The 22,136-nt window shown below is 33.8% G+C and overlaps 1 protein-coding gene across 1 annotated transcript; it reads right to left on the minus strand.

The window, feature by feature from the left end:
• Window positions 1-20,595: 20,595 nt before the first annotated feature.
• LOC149155902 (protein VACUOLELESS GAMETOPHYTES-like) lies at window positions 20,596-21,713 on the minus strand. The gene has a single exon (XM_089441715.1). The coding sequence runs from the start codon at window positions 21,601-21,603 to the stop codon at window positions 20,860-20,862; it is 744 nt and encodes a 247-aa protein (XP_089297841.1). The 5' UTR covers window positions 21,604-21,713; the 3' UTR covers window positions 20,596-20,859.
• Between the last annotated feature and the right edge of the window lie 423 nt (window positions 21,714-22,136).

Here is a 22,136-nt window from a genome sequence, read left to right on the forward strand (position 1 = left end):
GAACTGATCAGGGGTGAAAGTTAACTTGATTTATCCCTTGACTACAACCCACTTTGATTAAAATTTTAGTAACCGCATGTTCTCTTGGGACTGAATAGAGGTGAAAAATAAGTTGATTTATTTCTTCATCACCACCTATTTGACTAAAAATTTTGTAGCCACATCTTCACTTGGGATGGAAGAAAGGTGAAAGCTTACTTGATTTATCACTTCACCACAGCACACCAGACCAAAATTTTTGAATTTTCTTTTTTAAGCTATTTTGGTTATTTGTTAAGATTACTCGATTTATCACTTTTACCATAACACATTTGATTAAAATTTTTCTTTGTTTGGCTATTCTGGTTATTTGTTGATATGCTTATTATTATCCATGCTTTTTGGATAGACATTTGGTGGGCTTTGTGCTTTTCCTCTGCCTCACAATATACACAACGAACAAGCTTCCTAGTGTGGCAGATATGTATATTCCCAACAAGGCCAATATTTCCAAATTGCATAATGAGATCAGGGCATGGCGCATGTATCTACAAAATATTGCAGAATTGCAGGCATAATTGAGGATATCTTTACCTAACTGGGTTGCAAATTGTATTCTAGGAAACTACTCACAATCCAATCAAACTGAGCATTGCATGCTTGTAAGTTATTACTTTATTACTCTTACATTTTCAATAGAAAATTGGAAATTGTATTTGGCACTGTGGATTTTTAAGTTGATTCAATGTTATTTCAATATTAGACTTCCAGTATTTTCTAAGAATGCATAGATCTTAGAATGGTATTTTTCATGCATCTATGGGTCTTGTTATCATGCATCCTCCAATAGCACATCATACCTTATTACCAGAGTCGATCCCATTACACATCATGTCTCATTGTCCAACTTAATCTTGAGCACATCTTTGCATAATGCAATCTAAATTATTTTTGCATATTTTTTTATGATTCAGCGAAGAAAAGTTTTTATTGACTGAAAATCCATCACATCAATAAACAACATGGAATTCTAGACTCCAAACTTCCAAAACTATCCTATTGTTTGAGATTACACTAAATAAAGAGGGAAAGAAAACTTAAAAAATTAGATTGGGAGTGATGTCGTAAGTCGTTGAAGAGTCCTATAATAAAATCCTGGATTGATGCCCTTAGAAAATAATTTTCCCATTGATCTCAACTGTCCAAACCATAATTGACCACAACAAACTGCGTATTCACTAAGATATGAAAAAAGTACAATTTCATAAATCACAATTCCCCCTTCCACCAGCCAAGAATACTCTTCTTCTTATCTGGTCTATGTGGTGAAAAGTTAGCCATATAGTGATGGAGGCCTTTCCAGCAGGGTTCAACGACACACCTAATATATGTTAATTATAGATTATACAAAAAGATGTAACTCATCTCTATGTTTAAGTAGAAAAAGGGATCTGATATGCACTAGCCCCCTTATAGGTACTTTAATAGACTACAATATTGAATTTGATCAGCCTAATACTAGGATTGAACTATGATACTGGACGTAGTGTCAGATATGACTTATGCACAATGTTAGATAATGGATCCGAAATTGAAGTACCAATCTTGGTAGTTGACTTGAATCACAATTCAGTGTGCATGTGTTTGTGTGTCCTTGCAGATTCACTACTTACAATAGCCAATAGAGTTTGGTATAATTGTCTGCAGAAATACACATACAATGATATGATATGATCTTAAAATGTGTAATTACATAGCACATGATCCCTCAGCCATTAAATTTTTGAAGAGTAACATTCATATATGTCTGCATAGGTATTTAGAATTCTAAATATCACTTGATTTCATTCTAGACCACGACTGCTAACTCGCTATGAACTGGAAATCCTAAACATCATTTAACAATTATCTTCCTGCACCTCCATTTGGACCGAATAATTTATATAGTCAGGTTGTTATTTTTCTAGTTTGATTTTGTTTACAACAACTTCCAATTCTACACCTATCATTGACATGATGATTGGTTTGCCTGTTACTTAAAGACTTTGTTGATTGAGTCAATTGAATGAGCCAAGTTCTTGTTAGCTTTGTTTAGGTTGATGTAAAATCATGTAGTGGAGTTGATATCAACTAAGGTCTACCTGTAGAATTACCAAACTGAGTTGAAGTTGGCTTTGGTAGACATGTCACTTCACTAAACCAACTTGAAGTTGAAGTCAGCTTGTGTATCGAGTTGAATAATCTATGTTTAATTCAAATGGGTCATGATCATAACACATTTAAATAGAAGATGTTATTGTGCCTTCGAACATGCACTGTTTCTAGCTTAGAAGAAATGCTATTATCATGCTCAACATGAGGAACTTGTTATGGTGTCCAATTTTGTGTTAGATGGGCTAGACCTAGATTAAGGGTGATTTATAGGTTAGATGGGTTAATTAGAATATGATAGATTTATTATAATTAATTACCAACTAATTAGGGCCACTCACATCCAACTACCCATTACTTTAGATATCTTGTGGATACACTTTGTCAATCATGCATCTAACTATTGGCCCCTTATTTAGAGAGAAAAACAAATTTTTTATTAGTGGTTGCTTATATCCCTTTGGTTTCTTATAGGTTTGTGCAATTTGAATGGGGTGGGAATGAGGATGGTAGATGTTTTTGTGTTTTACAAGTATTGGTTAGAGTACTAAGCTTGACCAAAAGCAACACCCATACTGCCTTGGATAATTTGGGCCACACATCTTCGATGATCAATTTGGTTTAGAGGAGGGTGCTTTTATAATCCTAGTCAAAGGTCCACATGAATGGTGAATCATATCTAGATATTGTGTTATTGTATCGTAGTGGTTGGAATGACAATGAAAACATCACTTTTTACTTCATTTAGATCACTATATATAGGAGAGTGTTGTGGCAAGAGATTATTTCAAAATCGGAACATATGGAGAATTATAACAATGTTCTATTGATTCTATTTGTTGTGATGTGATGATAGTTAATGTCCATTGAAACCAAATTTGGTCTATTTGACCTTAAGAAAGGTAAGGAATTACTTAGTTTTCTTTAGCATTTTATTTCTATGCTCGGAAATCATTATGAGAGGCATTTATAAATTAGCAAAGTATTGATGAGTTAAAAAGTTAGGAAGGTTGATATTGTAACAAAGATGCTTAAGATGCTATTGTTGCAGGTGAAGTACCCTCCTAAACAGTAGGGGTTCTTCTTCACGTAAATTCCCAATTAGACCTCACACTATATGGAGTAGGGGACTCATCCAGATTCTAGCCTGGTAATTGTTATTATTGTAATGTAAAATGAAAGTTGGAATGCAAAGTGAAGGATGCTTCTAATTTATATGTAGAATTCAATTCTATTTTACCTATTGTAGCTAGGAGCGTATCTTAACTAGTGAATACAAGGCTAAACATACATTCTTGTTATTACTTATAGAATAAAAAGCTACTCAAGAAACACAATAGAAATATATTATATGAACATAAGAGAAATGCCGAAAAGTTCGTTCTCAAATTTATTGTTCACAAACTTACATTCCATCTCAAAATAGTAAAGCAAGAATGTAAATTTCATATAGAAAAGTCTATAATAGAGCAATACAAACCTACAGTGGTTCCAGATAATTCTTAGTGTGTGTCACTAGAACTCAAGCTTCTCTTGCAATATTGGCCTTGAGGGCTTATTTTCATTAAAATTGATAATATTAGAGTTGATAAAATTCAAATAGAATTATTGTTTCTTAACTAGTTGATTCCCTTTTATATCTATTCTCATCGCTGCTTTGTGAACTCTTGGACTTCCTTCTTGGCAATTATGACCTTTTGATTTAAATATGATATTTTACACCAAGGATTTGTCTTTAGTTGGAGCCATAGGCTACCATGTGCCTTATCATCCAGATAGGTTGACCATACTTCATGCTGAGAGGAGATTCCTATTATGCACTTGAATATAAATTTCTCAAAGGAAACTTCATAAGATATCAACTATTTGGGAATAGGTTCCGCACCACTTTTGAGTGTGCTGAGATATAAATTAATCAAATTTATCTCATTTGAATGGTTTGCAATGTATTCCTTTAATATCTCCTTGGATATCCTTGAGGTCATTCCAATAGCAGTCCCTTTATCTCTGATAATTGCCTCTAGGTCATTCAAAGAATTAGTTATAGGTATGGATGAACTCATGTCTCCAAGTGGGGGGAGAGGACATCTTTCTATTACTTTCTCAGCATCTAGGTGCAAGTAGTTACAATTATTTATCGAGGCAATGATATCTTTCTCGAAGGATGCACTTGTGGATATGCAATTTGCTAGAGTTGTATAGTTGCATTGACTCTCCCTTTCAATAATTCGAGGAAGATCATCAGGTGCATCCTTTTCCTCTACTTTCCATTTCTTTAGTATATTTGATGCTCATTTGGGCCTCATATAATATCACTTTTTTGTCTTTGATGCCAAATAAGTGAGGAATTGAGTGGTGTAACCTTGAAATTTTTGAAGATTACTATACATAAACCTTTGGGCGGTACTTAGTTCATCTTGTAGTTCAAAAGTGCAGGCTTTGAACTTGGGCAGGCTAGTCATGTTTGTTTTATAATGGGCCACTTCCTTCTCTAATTGATCTATCTTTTGTTTGTAGCCCTTTATTTCCTTGACCATATTTTTGATGTTAAATTCAGAAGCCTGAGTGAGAACAACACTTGTAGAAGTTGTGGCAATTGGATTGGTTCTTGCATTTGCAATCAATGGAGTCTCAGTAGTCATTGTGAGCTTTGGGACTCTAAGTAATTTGAGTTTCTTGTGAGATTGTTTTACCACCCATCCTTTTGTCTAATTGAAGGCAAATGCTTTTGGAATTGCGACTGCTTCAAACTTTGATGGGTGAAATTTTCTACGTTGAGTTGGCTTAAAAGGAAATGGTGTCCTGTGATAGATGGCCTTGGGGATTCAATAGATGTTTTAGGATTTGATCCCTACATACGTAGGCTCTGAATCTCTAGCTTCCTCCTTTTCTTTTCCTTTTCCTCTTGCTTGCTATTACTTCAGGGCTTCTTCTAATCTATACACTTCAATTGTTGCCTTAATTGCTTCCCTTTCTGCTTTGATTCTAGTCTCCTTATTCATTGTAGCTTCCTTTTCCTTTGCTTCTTTCTTTGTATTTTCCTTTTCCAATTCCTCTTATCTTTTCCATGTTTTCCATTGCTACGAATTCTGAATCCTATCTCATCTAGTGATGTGGCCCTTTTATAGATCTCTTCTTCTCGTCAGACTATAGGGCCACTTGTACTTGCAGGAAACCTACTACATTTAGAGGGTCATCTCTTCTGAATTTTTTTCCTCAAAGTGAGAAGCAACATGAGCTTTGTCTTTTGTAATTGTATCTCTCACATCTTTATGCTCCTGTCTATCATGGAAATATTTTGCTTTTGTAATCTGTCTATTTCTTGTATAACGTCATCAAGATCTTGTTGTAGTAGTACTGTAGTTCAATTTCATGATTAGTAGTTTGTAGCCTTTTTCCTCCTTTTCCCATTTTAGCATGCTTGCCAAAGAATGAGCACAAGAAACACAAGGTGTCGGGTACAACCGATCATGCACCCATCTTCCAAATACAACAATGATAAAGGTGTTGAGAAACACCTATCATGCACCTTTAATTTAAACTTTTTACCCTGACTTTGAATCAAACTCAACTTGTTAACTCTTCAAATATTTTAACTCACTCATTAAATTAAATTTTGACTTACTAAAACACTCATCAACTATTACTGACCAGGATCACTCATTAACCCACTCTTAAAAAATATCTCAACATAGAACCTTTACCTTAAATCATGTTCTACCCATTACATTAATGACTTTACAAACCTTTTATTACATAAATACCATTCCATTACTATTCAACTCACACTCACTAACTTTTATAATAATAAAAATTATATGGCGATTTTATATGATTTTTACTAATCCCATTACTTTGATCTTATGACCAATGTCTCCACCCATAAAATGTATCCACTTTTAGGTGATATCCTATAAAAGCTCATTATAACCATAACCACCAAATATGATCATAAGTTATACCTTTGTTTAGAGAGTGCTGCGACATTACTTTCTTTATTGAATTAATATTATTATGAACTTTTTCTTCTCAACTTTCTCCAAACCTTCAGAATTGAGTAGCAGAGCATCAAACGAGGAGGAGAAATATGATTTTCTATACCCCAATACTTCGTTTCTACTACAACAACTGCCAACATTGTAGTTGGGACTCGCTTGCATTTGCGAGTTTATAGTGTAATTTTCATGGGTTGATGGAGTGGGTATAACTGCATTCTATACATTCTTAGGCATCTGCATCTGAGATGGTAGTTTGCATGAATGATAGGCCGATAACCCCATGGCAGCAGAAGAAATTGCAGCTGCGAAATCCCATGACTGCTCTTGAGGAGGCCAAGGTGTAACCAAGTCATCAGGTTCCAAGATGAATTCTCCCTAGTTCTAATTTGTTATTAAAGTGAGTTCCTTAACAAGTTAAGAACTCCTTTGTGACTATGGTTGTGAAAGGGAAGAGCATAGACCTGTACAACAAAGGAACCTCACTTCTCGGACAGCATGACTAATCTTTACCAAAAATCTTCCTCTGCCAGGGGATTTCAAATCTCAAACAATACTTACATGGAAATAGTTCGCTTTGAGCTATGCTAAATCTAAGCCTTCAAGGAGAAGGAGAATGAGTCATCATTTCCTAATGCCCCCTGTGCATACATCTGCTATGCTTGTGGATATATTTTCCCCTCTGCAAATTTTGAAAGGTATCAAAATTGTTTCTGAGCATTAGTGTCATAAGTGAAGTTTAAGTGAGGTCTAAATAAACATGCATTTTAGAAAAAACTAAAAATATAAAAATATACTTAGATATATGTTCTATTTATAGAATGGTTGATTCTATAAAAATATATAGAGAAAGATTGCTTTTGAAAGCATTGATTATTTTAGAATTTGTGATTGAGCAATCGACTATAAGTGAGTTGAAAACTCTATAAAAACAATTGAAAACCATGAGAAATTAAAACAAAAACTTCATAAGAATTTGATATGTTTACATAGTTACATTTATGGATAGTAGCCATCAACCAACCTATGTTATACTCATATAAGACAATATAGCACTGAAACATCATTCCCAATTCTAGTGATCAAAGAGTTGATTATTTCAGAATTTGTGATTGAGTCAAACGATGGGAAGGCAAGCTATTTTCAATTGGGATTCAATCGTATTTGAAGATGAAGATGCACCTGTTTATGTCCACTCGAGTGAAATATGTCTGATTCTGTTTATGTTTCTGGTCATGCAGATATTCTTGTAATTTTCCATGAAGTTTAAGTATACACCTGACTTCTTAGAGTCCCAGTTGCAAAGGATTCGAAAGGAAAATTATGTAAGTTTAAACATAGAGGAGAGTTATACCTGCACTAGATGCTTGGAGTTGGTCGAAGGTGAAGACAAAGTTCAACTTCTAAGTTGTTGTGAGAATTATTATCATATTTCTTGCATCAATCAATGGCTCTAGAAATCTAAGTGCTGTCCAATTTGTAAAAGGATGTCGGTGTATCATAATGTTGAGGAGTTGTTTTTCCAACCATATTGTTACTTATGGATCATGGTTAGCTTATTTTGATTCTATATTTTGGATTATGTTAGTTGACTTTAATGTTTCATTTCAAAATTTTTAGAATCTACAATTAGGTAAAGATGGTCCATGTAAATAAAAAACGTGATAAACATATAAATTTTGCAATTTTGTTCTGATTCTGGTTATGTTTCTAGTCATGCAGATATTGCTGTATTTGTCTATGAAGTCTAAGTATACACCCATCTTCTCCGAGTCCCAGTTGCAAAGGATTCCAAAGGAAAATTATGGAAGTTTAAACATAGAGGAGAGTTATACCTGCAGCATATGCTTGGAGTTGGTCGAAGATGACGAAAATGTTCGGCTTCTTGGTTCTTGCGAGCATTATTATCATATTTCGTGCATTGATCAATGGCTCTAGAAATCTAACTGCTATCCAATTTGCAAAAACGATGTTGGTACATCACACTATTGAGGAGGTGTTTTTCCAACCATACTTTTAGTTATGGATCATGGTTAGTTCAATTTGATTCCAGATTTTGGAATATGTTATTTGACTTTAATGTTACATTTAAAAATATTTAGAATCTACAATCAGGTAAAGATGGTATATGCAAATAAAAAACGTGATAAACATACAAGTTTACAATTTTGGGATTTCTTTGCACCTTTATTGATTTTATCTGTCAACCTTTTGAGGGTTAATGCTAATTTTTTATTAAAGTGAGTGCCTTAATAAGTTAAGAACTCCTTTGTGACTATGGTTGTCAGGTTTTAGTAAGTTATAGTATAATGAAATGTTCATATTCACCAATTGGGTTGAAGCCTATGTTGGTTCAGAAAAGTTGAAGAAAAACTTGTTATTTGAATAGGTGCTTGAGAAGGTGTTGAAATGTAGTTCTCATGCCTGACAAATTGTGAAATCAATAATATAAAGAAGAGGCATCAATTGGTAATGTTTCAACAAGTTAGTCTAGAGAGGCATGGCTAAATCAAACATTGCAGATGGTGTGAGTGTGTCGTATTGACTAAGGAGATGAAAATTGTTCCACATTCTTATATATTGATACTTCATAATTTGTTGTTTTCCCAAACATGGAAGAGTTCAGAATGGTAGTTGGAATACTAGAGTGATTAACATGGGTCTTCAATAAATTTGTAGTCCTCTTCAAATATTGTGGAGAGCTTGTCTTTAAAAACTCTATGCACTTTAATTGAGATGCAATATGTGGCTTTTCATTTCATTTCATGATTAGGAAGGACATCATGTTTTCCCACAATCAACTCGCAGGCTTTGAAGGAGTCCATTCATGTTCAGTATTTTAGAGCTTGTTTATGGATGAGTTTTGTCAAAGAAGGAGCTTCGTAGGTTTTCACATTAGATTCCTGCAAGGAAGATTACAAAAGAGGAGATGCAAAACATTCCTAAAAGAATAAAGGATTTTGATGATATAGATCAAATAGAAGAGTGATAGAACAGTGGACAAACAATTCACATTACAGCTGGAATAAATCAAAATTAGGGGATCGAGTGATCCAATGGAAATTTTTGGGTTGTGTTATATTCTTTCCACGACTAGCCTTCCTAGTTAATCAGGGGTTAGAGGGGGGGTGGAAGCCCCCCCTGTATAGGGGGTTAGAGGGGATTTGGGCGTGATGGTTTTCAGTCCATGGTATTGGATGCCTCAGCATGTATATATATGTATTGTATCATTGAAAGAAAATAATGAAAAATCAAGCTGGTAGTCCTGGATTTGGGATCCAGGGGAAAATATCTGTGTATATTTGTTTTATGTGTTATGATATCGCTATTGTTTATTTTCTGTGTTTTAGAATTCGCATGCAGGTAATTTCTGTACAGGGTTAAAACCTACATTTTGTATCATAGCTATTTTGGCTTCAAGGGGATGCCTTTATTGCTGAGGGGTTTCACTCGGGCCTGTGGTAGACCCTGTTTAGTGGGAGATCTGCAAGATCGATTCTTGTGGTGAAAGAAGATGGCGAGCAGTGGAAACATAGAGATCAAGAAATTTAATGGTCAAAGTTTTGAGTTATGGAAACTCAAGATGGAGGATTTGTTGGTAGATAAAGATCAATGGATTGCGGTAGATCCAGGTACTAAACCAACGGGAGTGTTCGATGAAGAATGGAAGAAGTTGGATCAGAAGGCAAAGAGAACAATACGATTGTGTGTCTCAGATTCAGTATTGCTGAATGTATCAGGGGAAGCTACAGCTAAGGATTTGTGGGACAAGTTAGAGACTTTGTACCAATCTAAGTCTCTGGTGAATAAACTGTTCCTACGGAAAAAATTGTATAACCTGAAGATGAAAGATGGAGACTCAGTGACAGAGCATTTGAACACATTTAATACTATGGTAAGTCAGTTATTATCTGTTGATATTAAAATTCAGATGAAGATAAGTGCATCAGTTTGTTGTGTTCTCTACTAGATTCGTGGGATATTCTGGTTATTGCAATAGGTAGCAATGCAATTTCCTTTTAGTTTGATGAAATAGTCTCATCCTTATTGACTGAGGAGATGCGACGGAAAAATATGGAGAGCCAGAATGGTGATTCCATGTTTGTACGAGGAAGGTCCCAGAATAGAAACAAAAATAAGTCATCGAGTGGGAGATCTAAACCTTCAGGAAAACATATAAAGGTGTGTCGCAAGTGCGGAAAGGAAAGGCACTACAAAAGGGATTGTAAATCTAAAACTCCTGACAAAAGAAAGGGATCTGATGATGCTCCTTCTGCAGAGGAAAAAACCACCTCAGATGAAGGTGGGGATGTGTACTTGGCTTCTTCAAGTACACATGTAGATCACGAGGCATGGTTGATTGACTCAGGTGTATCCTTTCACTTCACTCCCCATAGAGAGTGGTTCTGCGAGTATGAAAAATATGATGGTGGTGATGTATTCTTGGGGGATGAGAGGAAGGGTAAAATCATTGGTCAAAGAAAATTTAAGTTGAATTTACAAGGTGGAAGGATTAGAAAACTATTGGCCAAAAATCTGATTTCTGTAAGCAAGTTAGATGATGCAGATGTAAAAACAATGTTCAAGAAGGATACCTACAAGATGGTTCAGGGAGCACTGGTATTGATGTGGGGACTTCAGATTGGAGCTCTGTACAAGCTGAAAGGTAGCACTGTTGTTGATGAGTGAAACAATTCTGTGGTTCCTGAAAGTTGAGAAGAAAATCTAGTGGTCTCTGGAGAAAGGACCATGCTATGGCATCAAAGGCTTGGAAATATTAGAGAGAAGGACCTTTGGATACTTCATGGTAAATATATGGTAGAAGGTATGACTAATAACTATCTGGATTTGGATTTCTGTGAAAATTGTGTATATGAGAAGCAGAATTGGGTGAGTTTCCCCTCTGGTGGTAAGAGGGTGAAACAGATATTAGAGCTTGTGCATAGTGATATGTTTGGACCTATGAAGGTTCCATAATTGGGTAAGTCTATGTACTATGTATTATTTATAGATGACTTCTCAAGGAATACATGGATATATTTCCTCAAGAAGAAATCTGAAGTCTTTGACAGGTTTAAAGAATTTAAGGCTCTGGTGGAAAACTAGACAGAGAAGAAGATAAAGGTGTTAAGGACAGATAACAGTGGAGAGTTTTCCAAGAAGGAATTTAAATAATTCTGTAAGAAGTGTGGTATAGCACTGTAGAAGACTACTCCATACATACCTGAGAAAAATGGAGTTGCAGAAAGAATGAACAAGACGTTGATGGAAAGGGAAAGAAGCATGCTCAGTGGTGCCAGGATAGGACAAGAATTCTGGGGAGAGGTGGTGGAGACTGCATGTTACCTAGTCAACAGATCACCTTCATCAGCGTTGGACTAGTAAGAAACCCTCTCTTTCACATCTGAGAGTATTTAGATGCGATGCATATGTACATGTTCCAAAAGAGAAAAGAACAAAGTTGGATAGTAAATCTAAAAAGTACATCTTTATTGGGTATAAGGATGGTTTAAAGGGCTATAATATTTGGAACCCAGTAACAAGGATGGTTGTGTACAACCGAGATGTAGTGTTAAGAGAGATGAAAGTTGTTATTAAACATGAAGTCCAACCAAAGGAACCTGAGAAGAAAGAGTTTGAGCTAAATGAGGAAGAATCAGACTCTATAACAGAAGAGGAATCAGAATATGAACATTTACAAACTCTGGTTGTGAGAAGATCTGTTTGAGAAAGAAGGCAACCAGAAAGGTATAGTACATCTGCTTTTTGTTCAAATTTTTCTTTATCTATTACTAATGATGATCCTAGAACTGTGAAGGAAGCAGTAGATTCAGAGGATGGAAAATTCTAGAAAGAGGCCATAGTTGATGAAATGGCATTTTTGCACAAAAATGAGGCCTGGGATTTGGTGGAGTTTCCGGATAGAAGGAAACCCATTGGCAGTAAATGGGTGTTCAAGAAGAAGACAAATGCAGAAGGAATGGCGAAGAAATATAAAGCTCGGTTGGTAGAAAAAGGTTATTCCTAGGTGTTGAGAATTGATTTTGGTGATGTTTTTTCTCCTGTTGCCAAGGTAACTTCTATTAGGTTACTTTTATCTGTTGTTGTTGCTTTTGATTTTGAGGTAGAACAAATGGATGTGAAGACAACATTTCTTCATGGGGATCTAGAAAAAGAGATTTACATGAAGCAAATTGAAGGCTGTGTGGTGAAGGGTAAGAAAGAACTGGTATGCAAGTTAAAAAAGTCTCTGTATGGGTTAAAACAATCACCGATGATGTGGTATCAAAAATTTGATACAATTATACGGCGACTTGGCTTCACCAGAAACAAAGCAGAGCACTATGTGTATTTTAAATTAATTGGTGACCATGTTATTTATTTGGTCTTGTATGTGGATGATATGTTGCGAGTTGGAAATGACAAAGAAATTATCCAGGATTTGAAGACCGAATTGTCCTCCAAATTTGACATGAAAGATCTTGGTGCTGCAAACTATATTTTGGGCATGGAAATTAAAAGAGATTGGGAATAGAGGAAGCTCTGGTTAAACCAGAGGAAGTATGTCGAGACAATACTGTAGAGGTCTAATATGCAGGATAGTAAATCGGTGAAGGTTCCTATTCTATAGGTGTAAAGTTATCTACTGAATAATGTCCCTAGACACAACAAGAGGAAGAGGACATGTCCCGTGTTCCATGTGCAAGTGTAGTCGGTAGCTTGATGTATGCGATGGTCTATACTAGATCAGACATTGCACATGCAGTGGAAGTATTGAGAAGGTTTATGTCAAAACCAGGGAAGGAGCATTGGACAATAGTGAAGCGGGACTTCAGGTATTTGCGTGGCACTAGTGATTATGGTTTGTGTTACCAAGGAAGACTAGGATTGGATAAATTTTTGGATATTCGTGGCTTTGTTGATGCAGACTGGGCTGGAGATTTGGATCAGAGAAGATCTACAAGTGGGTATGTGTTTAACCTATTTGGAGGTACAATCAATTGGATGAGTAAGAAACAATATGTAGTGGCATTATCAACTATAGAGGCAGAATACATGGTAACCACTCATGCAAACAAGGAAGCAGTCTAGTTGCAAAGATTGTGTTCAATTATGGGGTTAGTACAGGGAGCAATAAGAATACACTGTGATAGCCAAAGTGAAATTTTTTTGGCAAAGAACCTTGCTTACCATTCAAAGACAAAGCACATTGATGTTTAGTATCACTTTGTAAGGGATATGATAGAAGACAACAAGGTGTTGCTGGTAAAGGTAGACACCTTAAAGAATACTGTAGATGCATTGACAAAATTTGTGAGCTTTGAGAATTTCTCTTGGTGTATAGAAACAATGGGCATTGCAGGGCTGGATAAATGACTAAGCTCTCCTGTGGAAAGTAAACAAGAAGTGGGAGAATGTTGGGTTTTGTTGTATTCTTTCCACGACTAGCCTACTTAGTTAACCGGGAGGGGGGGGGGCAGAGCCCTCCCTTCGTTGTGCTAATTGCACAGTGGGGGGGTCACAGGGGGTCTGAGGGGGGTGGTTATCCCCCTTCTATGGGGTCCAGGGCAGCACCCCGGGGAATTTTTTTTGGACCCTATATTCAGTGGGTGGACCTACTTATGGTCTTGCGCATGGTTTTCGCACATGGTTTTGGGTGTGATGGTTTTCAATCCATGGTATTGGATGCTTCGGCATGTATATATATGTATTGTAACATTGAAAGAAAATAATGAACAATCAAGCTCGTAGTCCCTGTCTTGGGATCCAGGGGAAAATCTTTATGTATATTTGTTTTATGTGTTATGCTCTCACTATTGTTTATTTTCTTTGTTTTAGAATTTGTATGTAGGTAATTTTTGTACGGGGTTAAAACCTACAAAAATAAAGCACATAAGCTTTAATTGAAAGGGAAGAGCATAGACTTGTACAACAAAGGAACCTAACTTCTCGGACAGCATGGCTAATCTTTACCAGAAATCTTCCTCTGTTAGGGGATTTCAAATCTCAAACAATACTTACATAGCAACAATTTGCTTTGAGCTCTGGTAAATCTAAGCCTTCAAGGAGAAGAACAAGTCATCATTTCCCAATTCCCCCTCTGCATAGATCTACTATGCACGTGGATATATTTTCCCCTCTACAAATTTCGATTGTTTACTCATTTTCAACTTCAATCATTCCTTATGTGTCACAATGCTTCTAGAATTTATGCCTTACAACATTTCCTTTGCCACATGTGATGCTATTGCTAGTAATTGTATTTAAATACATAATTTTTTTTATTATATATATATATATTTTTAATAAAAAAATTAACCTCTTAACCAAATAAAAAAATAAATTATATTTCAAAATTATATAATTATATACCACTGCTATCATTATATTATCTCATTATTTTTTACTTACGATTAAATATGTTTTTAAAGTGAATTCTGATTTAATATCTTTTTCATTTTTGACTCACCATTATATATACTTCTTAATGAGATTCTGATTTAACAGCCTATTTTTTTTAATGTTGGTTTCGTAAATCAACCTCGAATAGTATTTTTTTTTTATAATTTTTTTTTTGCTTTTTTCTAAAACCTGCATCAAAACACAACTCTTTTCTTTCCTTTTTAAACGGTCGAAAACAAAGTACATGCAGAATTGCTCGTTCAAAAATGGCATAACAGAAATTACAATTAACGCCCGAAGAAGAGAAAAGACATTCATGAATCCGGACATTCCATTGCCTATAGAAATAAAGCAACAAACATGAGGAATGTTACAGGGCATTAAATGAAAGGATGTTGTATAGGGCATTAAATGAAAAGATGTATATGCTTATTGTTCTATTTTGCCAAAGTTAAAATTTAATTGTGAGTATATACAGTTCTAATGCCCTATAACAAATTACTTATTTTTAACCAAAAACAAATAGTCAATCACTGTGAAAGAAAGAATATACGCTGAAAAAGAAGAAATATGCTCTCAAAAGGAAAAATAAAAGATAATAGAGCAACATCAGTACAACTGCCTTCAAAGCATCGCCGTATAGATTTTGTGTTTTGGAAGAGCATCAAGGCAATAAAGTACCACTGCCAACAAAAAAAAGCCGAAGTCAAAATAAAAGAATTCATTATGGGAAACCTTTTGGATTAACCGTCGATTGTAGCGACGAAGTAGTTAATCAATTATTCAAAATATGAAGGCCGTCATTTCACTCTACACTCTCAGCCGCCATTCATATCTGGTTTCGGTCGGTTAAGTCACCGCTATCCATGAAGATAAACCTGGGAAGTCAAAGTTGTATGGGATATATTTATAATACGTGTAGTTGTTGAACTTATGTTGGTGGTAGCTTTTGGAAATATTTTAGGATAGAAAGAATTAAATAATTTATTTCTAATTAACCATCAAATTCTAAGTATTTTCTAAATCTACATTCAATGTAAAAATATACCAGTAGATACGGCCATCAAGGGGGAGCTATAGTAAGGTGTAGCTACGGTCATCCCAGGAAAGTTAGGTTGCGTGGGATCTATCTCAGGTATCACTGTTGATGCCTGTAGCTATCGCCATCTACCCGTATCATTGTTGATAGGTGTAGCTACGACCATCACGGGGAAGTTAAAGTAAGGTGTAGCTACGACCATCACGGGGAAGTTAAAGTAAGCTGTAGCTACGACCATCAAGGGGGAGCTATAGTAAGGTGTAGCTACGACCATCAAGGGGGAGCTATAGTAAGGTGTAGCTACGACCATCAATGTAAAAATATACCAGTAGATACGGCCATCAAGGGGGAGCTATAGTAAGGTGTAGCTACGGTCATCCCGGGAAAGTTAGGTTGCGTGGGATCTATCTCAGGTATCATTGTTGATACCTGTAGCTACCACCATCACAGGGAAGTTAATGTCGCGTGGTTTAAACTCTAAATCATGTCGTAATTATGCTCAATTAAAAGTGGAATCTTCGTTTTCTTCATTTTCTTATAGGAAGAAAATAACGCTGTAAGATATTATAATGAGATTAAATTTAGTGGAATCTTCGTAGGAAAACATAAATAATGTATAAGAAGTGATCTTTTAGAATATCAAGAAGTTCATATAAAATCTATAAAATTTGTGGGATGAACACAAATATTCTAATAATGAAGAAGAAATTTCTCATTGAAAAGAGAATAATAAAAAACTATTTACACAAATCAATAATTCATATAATGAAATGCAGTGCAATTAAAAGTAGATCATAAGAATATCTTTATATTTAGAGAAGAAATAATTAAAGGAGGACCAACAAAATTCTTCCTTAAAGGAGTTTAATTAGAGATTGCTTTGAAAAAACAAAAGGTTAAAGAATGAGAAGTCAAATAATTGGATACTTCAAGTAAATTTCACAAGTTAGAAAACGGTGAAGATTTTTTCCCAAAAAAATTATAATCAAAATTTTCTTACACAAATTAAAAAGTAGAAAGATAAAATAAGCACAACCATAATTAGACTAATTACCAATAGATATTTCTAATTAACAATAGAACAATGAATAATCTAAGCAAAGTAGGGATATGAGATATTATCAAATATCAATGTACAAATGATGGAAAATCCAATTATGGAAACTATGGAAGCAACTAAAGGAAATAATAGAATGTATAGAAAGTGGGCCTTTAACAAAGTTTAGTTCATATCCTCGTCCCACATAATATCTAATCCTCCATACCATCACTAAAATCATCCTCACTAGCAGAAGGAAAACCCCCACAAGAAGTTCTCCAACGAATAGCAACATAAACCCATAGTTACAACCTTAAACCAAAAAATTTAACCAAAAGATGAGCACAATAGAATAACACAGTCAAACCTTCAATATTTGTAGATGTAAAATACTATTTTCATGTGAAAAGTACTAAAATGGAAATATAGATGTTGGGACCAAAAGAACTCCCAACATTAGTTCTAGAAAACCTTCAACCACATGTTTATGTAACATCCTCCATCCAACCATGTGAGAATGGAAGAGGTAAATCATTTTTTTTTTGTAAACTGAGGCAAGATTCTGTTACTAAAAAGAAAGATTACATACACAGGCAGGTCTCCACCCGCCCAGAAGGGAAACCGGGTGACCATCTAAAGTATTTAACAACCATCCAAAAAAAGTAGATGTTCAGTCTATCTGAGAATGGAAGAGGTAAATCATTACTCCAACAATGTAGGATGGTAATATGTAGGCTATAGGTATATAACTTATTATTATTATTATTATTATTTAAATATGTAATTAAATAAATATAAATTTTTTAAAAGGGTTACATTTAATGGTGGAGAATGAGGAGTTTTTCATCATTGGGTAAGGTTCATTTTTTGTGAGTGTTTAACTTTAAAGCTATGGAGCACATTGAAGTAGTGGTCGAACATATAGTAGCACCTAAAGATACTATATTAAAAATAGTCTTGTGGCCCATGCACAAATAAGTGGATCAAAGGCCACCCCATGTCCTTTTTTGTAAAATGCCCAAGGGGGCAACTCAATTGAAAATCACTGTGATATGAAGTATTATGTAAAGTATGAGATCCAAGATTTAAATCCCCCTAATTTACCCATGATCTAGGGGCATGTGTGGTTCACCTAGAGGTTATAGTGGTGGTAGATGAAATTGACCAATGGCATGCAAGTACAAGCCTCACCCCATGTCATGCGAGTACAAACCTGACCCAATTGCACATTTATCTAATAATAAAAAAAATAAAAAATAAATGTATTTATGAAAAAAATTACAATAAAAATATAATAAACTCTCTCTATCTCTCTCAATATAATGTGAGTTTCTCTCTCTCTCTTTATTGACATAGGGGTTATAGTGGTGTTCACTTAAGAATTATAGTGGTGGTAGATGAAATTGACCAATATTATGCGAGTACAAGCCTAATCCCACGTCATACAAGTACAAACCTGACCAAATTTCTAATTCCTTTAATAGTAAAAAAATATATATGTATTTATGAAAAAAATATTTATAAATTGCTCTCTACATATCATTATACTCTATAATGTGAGTAACACCATAAGTGTGACTATATACACACTAAAACACAACAAAATATAAAGTTGAAAGAATGAGAAAATAATAAAATATTTTAAAATTAAAAAAATACTCTATCAAAATAATATTCTCTCCCCCCTATATAATATAAGGTCAATATTATCTTACTCTATAATGTAAGTAAAACCATAAATGTGACTATGTACACACTAAGACAAAACAAAATATTAAGTCGAAAGAGTGACAAAATATGACATAAATAATAGAAGATTTTAAAATTTAAAAAAATACTCTATCAAAATAATATTTAATAATTTATTTTAAATATAATAATTTTTAATTTTTTAAAATATATTAAATATTAGTATAGTTACAAAAATTAAATAATTGGTAAATATTAATAGGTAATTTATGATAAACACAAAACAATTATCTGATATAAAAATCATAAAATTAACTAAATTATAGTGTTATTATTATTAATTATTACAATAATTAATATATGAATTATATATATAACAAAATTAGATTCGATTCCATCTTAAAAACAAAAAAAAACATAACTACTTTTAAATAAATTTCAATTCTCTATTAATAATAATTATTAAAAATATTTATGAATATTCCATAAAATTAAATTTTACTTTCCACCTTTTTAATTAAATAATTAAATTAAATTTGTAAAATTTTATTTCAAAACAAACACTTATAAGCTTAATTACTTTTATTTCTTTCCGTAATACATTTAATTTCAAAGTGAAAATGGATCTTTACATCACTGTGGAAACTTCACCTCAAAATCAAAATCAAATCAAGCCTAAAATTAACAAAACCTTTGGAATTCTATTACGTCTCTAAATTTCTTTTTAATTTTCTTTTAATCCATTTAAGTGTGAATATCACATCATTAAAAATAATTTCTCTCATCACGATGTCAACTGGCATCTCATAACAAATTTCAATTCGGCAAAGCCTTTTAATATTCATCTCATAACAAATTTCAATTCGGCAAAGCTTTATAATATTCGGTTGTAAGTCGGGAGACTTTTACAAGCAAGTGACAAAATATTGAAAAGCAGTTAAATATTTAGATTTTAAAAATAACATTTGGATTCTTATTTTTATTTAAAATTTAATTAAAATTAATAAATTTTAATTATAACTTTATTGTAACAAATATTTTTAAATTAAATTTTATAATTAAATATTTAAAAATATAAATTTAATACAAAAAAAATTATAATTCCAAACATATATTTATAATTCGAAATTCGAATTTTGACAGACTGTCAAAATTATCGTGAGGATGATTACAAATAACTTTAATTAATTAAAAATAATTAGTACTATTGAATTATAAGAATGGAAGTACTAGCATATTATTCATATTTGGTAATAATTGTATATGATTTATGTAAATAAAAAATTGTATATGATTATATAAATAAAAAAAATATTGTTTAAAGGTTTATATTATATTATTAAAGAGATTTGTAAAGAAAATTTAATTTTTTTGTTAAATTATATTTTTAATATAATAAATAAATAAATATATTTTTTTGAAATAATTTTTAAAACATTATAATATATTATGCCGGTTGTATAACTCAAATCTATAAAATTTACAAATTCATGAAAGATTTCAAAAAAGTAATAGGTGCCTAAAAAATGGTCAAAGCCAAAAAGAGTGAGATGATATAGATTAGATAGTAGAGAACCATGTTGTTAAAACGTTTAAACTACTTAATCTAACTATTTTAAATTTCAACTTTTTCTCATAATTTGGCAAAATAATTTTTGGCCCAATTATGTTTTCTTGTCGTTATTTAAAATGGGTTTCTGAATGCATAAATGGATTCAATGCTTTAAAAATTCATTATTGATTATTTTTTAGTACATAAGATATATTTCTATTACAGTGATAGGTATCCATAAAAAGGCCAAATCCAATAAGAGAGATGATATAGATTTCATAATAGAAAACTATAAAGCAAAGACCATGTTATCAAAACAGGTAAACTATTTAGTCTAAATAATTTTTAATTTAATTTATTTATTTATATTTTCAAATTTTTGTTAAATAATTTTTTATTAAATTATAATTTTTTTATTATTAACTTTTTCCAATGTATAAATTTACCATTTAAAAAAATCAACCACTCAAATCTATAATTTTAACCAATACATACTTAAATTTATTTAATTTTAATTAATAAATACTTAAATTTATTCAAGTAGAAAGTATCTAACAAACAAATAACAAAAATTGGAAGAAAGATAATTGTTAACATTGAAATTTGTGAAATTGATTGCAAATCGATTTCAAACACGAAAACTTCAAAGGCAAAAATTGGTGATTACAAAAAAAAACTTAATTGTGATTCCAGAACACTTTGATTATTAAGCATAATTAGTAACACTGAATTCTAGGAGCGGGCTCACTTGCATATCAATCATATGCATGGCAATATTTTGCATATCATTCATACTCGGTTAATAAAAGTGATATGGATTACACAGTAGAGAATTACAGAGACTATATTCTCAATCTCAGGCCAGGCCTACGAAAGCTGAAACGAATACCTATAATCTAATTACAGGCAGTAAGAAGGAAGCGAAAACATACAAAACTCCGACATGGGAGTAAAATCTATAAAATAGATCCTATATGTGGGCATAATTAGCATTCAAATGTATGGTTGGCTTTTAATGATCAGTATGGCTGTCGTGACCAGCATGAGGATTGAAGTCTCTGGTAGCGCTGTCAAGTATAACACCTGCGACCGCTTCTCCGAGGCTTTCAACGAGACTGCCCACAAAGAACTGACCGGCTTCCGTTGCAAGGCGCGCCGCCGTTCTGAACTTGCTCTGTCTTGCGCGACCAGCGATGCCGCGAGTTTGGAGGCCGTTGATGGCCGTTTGGGCGCAGGCTTTGTCGAGAAAATAACCGCATTTAGCACAGTAGTAGACCCAAGACGAGCCCTTTCTGCCACACCCTCCGCATGTGTAGGACGAACCCTTAGCGAAGGGAGGCCCAGAGAAAAGCTTCAGGGCGTGCTGGGGATGGCCATAGAAACTGAGTTCTCTCGGAAGCTCAGCACAGCAGGGATGAATATTGAAGTTACATATATTGCAGCGGTAGGCGAATCCCTTGAAGGAATGGCCACAGACATCGCACTTAGACTTGACGAATCCTGTTCCTAGCTTGTTGTAGAAGATGAGGGAATGTTGGGTGTGGTATGGATGGGAGATGGAAGGAGGAGCGTTGGCACAGAATTCATGGATGCTGACGTTGCATTCATTGCATCTGTATCTGACCCCGCTTCCCTGTTCCTTGCATCCATGGCAGGTGAATGGATGTGTCAGGGGTACTAGGGTTAGGGCGTGCTGTGGATGAGTAAAATGGCGGATTTGCTCACCTTTTTTAAAGCCAGTCGACTGCAGTGCCATGGTGAGAATATACTTCTATCACTAGCAGCAGGCTCTTGCAAATCAATTGATTGATCCGATCAATGTAATTCTGTTCTAATCAACTATCCAGAGACCTTGATTGTAATACAGAAGATCAACAGGGTTTTATAGGAGATTTAGATTGTCTACGGACTTCCTGGGATGTCATGCCATTAGGGTTAGGGTTTAGCCCCGACATGTTTAATTTGCAGAAGTTAGCAAAAAAGTTTGAAAAAGCATCAACGTTAATCCATGAATGTGACTGAGGTTAGCACAAATGTCACGCGAAAAACTTTGTGATTGAGTTATGTGTCACGCAGAAAAGCTACTTTTAGAAAGCATGAAAGTAATTTAGAAAACTATGCCAAAAGAAACATGTTTTGTTTTAAAAAACAAAATTTGTTGTTGATTTTTTGGAACATGAATGGCAAAGAAGGTCCAGGATCATCCCACTTTTTATTTTGCGTGAGATTACAAAATCTCTGTAGATGACAGCAGGTGCCATTGATCGTTTAGAACAAGATTGGTTGAGA

The sequence above is a fragment of the Pinus tabuliformis genome, chromosome 9 (assembly GCF_031772625.1).
Source record: "Pinus tabuliformis cultivar Carrire ecotype Pingquan chromosome 9, CPIR1, whole genome shotgun sequence".
Classification (NCBI taxonomy): Eukaryota; Viridiplantae; Streptophyta; class Pinopsida; order Pinales; family Pinaceae; genus Pinus; species Pinus tabuliformis.